This window comes from Gossypium hirsutum, chromosome A08, assembly GCF_007990345.1.
Source record: "Gossypium hirsutum isolate 1008001.06 chromosome A08, Gossypium_hirsutum_v2.1, whole genome shotgun sequence".
Taxonomy (NCBI): Eukaryota; Viridiplantae; Streptophyta; class Magnoliopsida; order Malvales; family Malvaceae; genus Gossypium; species Gossypium hirsutum.
In genome coordinates, this window is record NC_053431.1 from 106741040 (window position 1) to 106745355 (window position 4316).

The 4316-nt window shown below is 34.9% G+C and overlaps 1 protein-coding gene across 1 annotated transcript; it reads left to right on the plus strand.

Moving 5' to 3' along the window:
• The first annotated feature begins 1786 nt into the window (after positions 1-1786).
• On the plus strand, positions 1787-3874 carry LOC107929627 (nucleoside diphosphate kinase B). The gene is made up of 4 exons (XM_016861123.2): positions 1787-2549; positions 2986-3034; positions 3220-3451; positions 3598-3874. The coding sequence occupies exons 1-4, from the start codon at positions 2499-2501 to the stop codon at positions 3710-3712; spliced, it is 447 nt and encodes a 148-aa protein (XP_016716612.1). The 5' UTR covers positions 1787-2498; the 3' UTR covers positions 3713-3874.
• Positions 3875-4316: the final 442 nt, after the last annotated feature.

Below are 4316 nucleotides of genomic sequence, written 5' to 3' on the forward strand. Positions count from 1 at the left end.
GATTCCATAGTTTCTTGTAAAAAGCTTTAGTATCGGCCTGTATAAAATTACTAGGATTTAGAGTAGTTTCCTGTAATAGTTTATAAGCACTCATTACTGAGAAATTTCAGAAAGGTTCTCCTCTCCATACCTGGAAATCATCGTGGACTGACCTTGCCAAAGGGATTTGTATGATTTTTCTAGCAATATTCGTATGGAAGATATTGACAATTAATTCAGCCTTCCGAGTTCTATTTGCTTCATCAATTAAGTCCGACACTAACTCTATATTTTCATTGCTGCTTTGATTCTATATCTTGTCTTCTTTATTACCCGGCACCCAAAGATCTGTCCAAACCAAGATACGATCCCCCTTGCCAACCCTCTAACATAAGCCTTTCTCCAGAAGTTTTTGTGCTGACCAGACGCTCTTCCAGGTAAGTGGAGGTAAGTTTCCTAAATGAGCATTTAAGAAATTCGAATTCGGATAATAATTAGCTTTCAAAACTCGGGCTAGCAAAAAATTAGGATAATTAATAAGATGCCAACCATGTTTAGCTAATAGTGCGATATTAAATTTATCAAGTTTTCGAAAACCAAGACCTCCAGCTTCTTTTAACGAACAAATATCCTTCCAGGCACACCAATGTATACCTTTTTTGCCTCTGTTTTTTTGCAACCAAAATTTCATAATTATACCCTCCAAATCAACACATAAAGACTTAGGAAACAAAAAACAAGCCATTGAATAAGTTGGAATAGATTGTAGAATAGCTTTGATAAATACCTTCTTACCTCCTTGAGAAAGGTATTTAATACTCCAATTATCAATTCTTTGTTGTAGTCTATCCTTCAAATTTTGAAAAGACGCTTTCTTTTTTCTACCCACCAAATTAGGTAAACGTAGACACCGTTCTGGATCATTTGAGCTACGTACTCCAAGTACTCTAATTATAAATCTTTTGACCTCCTCTTGTGTATTAGTGCTGAAAAAAATAGTAGATTTTGAAAAGTTAATACTTTGACTAGAACAGATTTCATATTCATGTAAAATCTGCTTCAGTGAATTTTGCGCCTCTTTCAATAGCTTCCCCAAATAAAATGCAGTCATCTGCAAAAAGTAAATGTGAAATCTGTGGACCACTTCTACTTGTCTTGACTCTTCTAACTATGTTTCCTTGCACTGCTAGCCTTATAAGACTAGATAGACCTTCTCCACAAAATAAAAATAAAAACGGGTTCAAAGGATCTTCCTGTCTTAGTCTGCTAGAAGGGAGAAAGGTTTCTCCAATATAACCATTTAAGACCACTGAATATGACACGGTTTTAACGCATTTCAGTAACGAAGCAATCCATTCCGAATCAAGTCCCAATTTCTTCATTACTTCTTCCACAAAATTCTATTCAACCGTATCGTATGCTTTGCTCATATCCAATTTCACCGCCATAAATCCTTTTTCCCCATCCTCTTGTGTTTTAAGGTGTGTAGGAGTTCATAAGCTAGCAAAACATTATCAAAAATCAGTCTTCCGGGTACAAAAGTACTTTGTGCCAAATCAATGCATTTATCCATCACAATTTGGAGACGATTGGCAATAACTTTAGCCATCAGTTTATAAAGCACGTTGCACAAGCTGATCGGCCTACATTGAGTTATATTCGAAGGATTTGCAATTTTCGGAATTAAAAGAAGATTAGTCTTATTGATTAAGCTAATATCCATACATCTATTCAGTCGATTAAGGCAAAAGGATGTAACATCGTCACTGATAATTGACCAACACTTCTGATAGAATAACGCCAGGAACCCATCCTCTCCTGGTGCTTTTGTAGGACCCAATTCTGCTAATACCTTTCGGATCTCCTCCTTCGTGTATCTCACTTTAAGTTTAGAATTATCCTCATAAAAAATGCAACGATTAATTCCTGACAAAATATAGTCATAATTTCCCCTTCTTCTAGCGGAGAACAAATGTTGAAAATACAATCTAGCTATCACCTCCATTTTCCCAATTTCATCCGTTTCATCATTTCTCTCAGCTTCCAGCAATTTAACCAGTTTAGAAGTTAACACCTCTTTCTTCTCTTTTCTGCTATATCGGATCTGATTAGCACATCTCTTCAAACCTCTTTTAACACTTTCTAACCGTTAAAAATTATTAAAATCGTAAAAATTGTAAAATATTTTTAAAAAATTCTAAAAATTATAATAAATTTTTAAAAATATATTTTTTTACTAATTTTTTAATATTTTAAAATTTTTATATATTTTAAATAAATTTTAAAGTTTTCTAAATACTTTTTAAATAATTTTTGCAAGTTTATATATATTGAGCGTACGGACCAAAGTATCCTAGCTTGTGGAGTAGGATATTCTCTTGCAAGAAAGTGGCAGAACTAGGGTTTCGGCCACCTAATACGGTTGTATATAAACACCTTAAACTCTCACTCTCGCATAAGCATTAAGCACCGAGGTACACACTAGGAGGCGACGAACATTGAGACGTAAAAGTTAGACAATGGAGCAAACATTCATCATGATCAAGCCTGATGGCGTCCAGAGGGGTTTGGTAATGTTTCTTCTTCTTTCTCTCTGTCAATTTTCGGTTTTTTTTTTCAGCTGTATTATCCTTTTATCCGATAGTTTGATTCCCTTAACTGCTAGAAATTATAAATAAAAAACCATAAAGAATCTATAGTCCTTAGTGAACTCTTGTAGTTAAGCTCGTAGATCTAATGTCTTGAGGCAGGGAATATTGGTTCAACTTAGCTAGGATTCATAGACCGAGTACTGTTGTTTTTGTTTCTTTTTGAAATCTATTCTTTTGCATCCTACGGCTATTATAAAATCAAATACTTCGAGAGATGAATTCTTAAAAAAGAAAAGTATTTATTTGGGACATATGAAAGGTTCTCACGTTTTTCTGATGTAGCACCTTATTTTATTGGATTGTGGGTTAGAAATGAGAAAATTGTGTTTCTTATGGAGATTGTTATGTCTTTCAGGTTGGTGAAATCATTGGCAGATTTGAGAAGAAAGGTTTCTATTTGAAGGGTAATCCATCGCTTTTCTAATAATTTTCTCTGAGTTCTCTTAGTGTTTTTGTTAGCGATGATTGAATGTTCACCATACTTTTTGTGATACTTGAATTGAACAGACAAAAGTCAATGCTCTTTTCTAATTCTGTTGACATTATCGGCACTATGTTACTTATTTTACTTTGGATGTGCCTAATCTAGGTTTGAAACTCATCACCGTGGATCAATCTTTTGCTGAGAAGCACTATGCAGACCTCTCTGCAAAACCCTTCTTTAATGGGCTCATAGAGTACATTATCTCTGGTCCTGTTGTTGCTATGATTTGGGAGGGTAAGAATGTTGTTACCACTGGTCGCAAGATTATTGGAGCCACAAACCCTGCTGAGTCTGCTCCTGGAACAATCCGTGGTGACTTTGCAATTGACATTGGCAGGTATAGATAGTTCTCTTTTTACTTCCGATGATTGAATACCTGTTTCATTGAGTTTAGGCATATCTCTTAGCATTTTGTTATTTTCCCTTGAGCTGAAACTAGTTCATATCAGTAGTGTTGATTTTGTTTTTTTTTTTTTTTTGCAGGAATGTGATTCACGGAAGTGATTCGGTTGAGAGTGCTAAGAAGGAAATTGCATTGTGGTTCCCAGAAAGCCCTGTTAACTGGCAGAGCAGTGTTCACCCCTGGATCTATGAGTAGATTTTAAATTAAGCTGTTGCAGATCATGGCATCCTTGTGTTTGCTTCTTGTTAGTGAACTTTTTTTATGAACTTTTTACTGAATTACCTCTAGTTACTGTTTAAGATGTTTGTTTGATGCCATTATTTTTGCTCACTAAATTAATCAAGTTCTGAAACTCCAGCAACTGAGTATTTTGGTTTGTATGAATAGAATTTCGGCTGGATGTGCCTAATCTAGGTTTGAAACTCATCATTTCTCAGTCCACATTGCAAAATAGGCATAATAACTAGTCAAAACACATTAGTAGAGGAGGAAGTGTCAAAGTTTCCTCTATTTTCAAATAGTTTTAACAATTTGTGGTTTATATAAAATTTATATTAAATATAATATGAAGTCAAGTGTTGAGGAATGGGAAGTCTTTGATGCTTTTAAACCTACTATGGGCATTCGCTAGGTGATCCTTTTATCACCTTATTTATTTGTCTTGAGGATGAAGCACCTTGGACATTTAATCGAGCAGTCTGTAGTGATTGCGCAATCAATCTCTCGTAGCTTTTGTTCTTATACTTGGAGATGCTTATATATGGAGTGAGATCCTTGAGGGAGTGTGTTGGTCTATTGG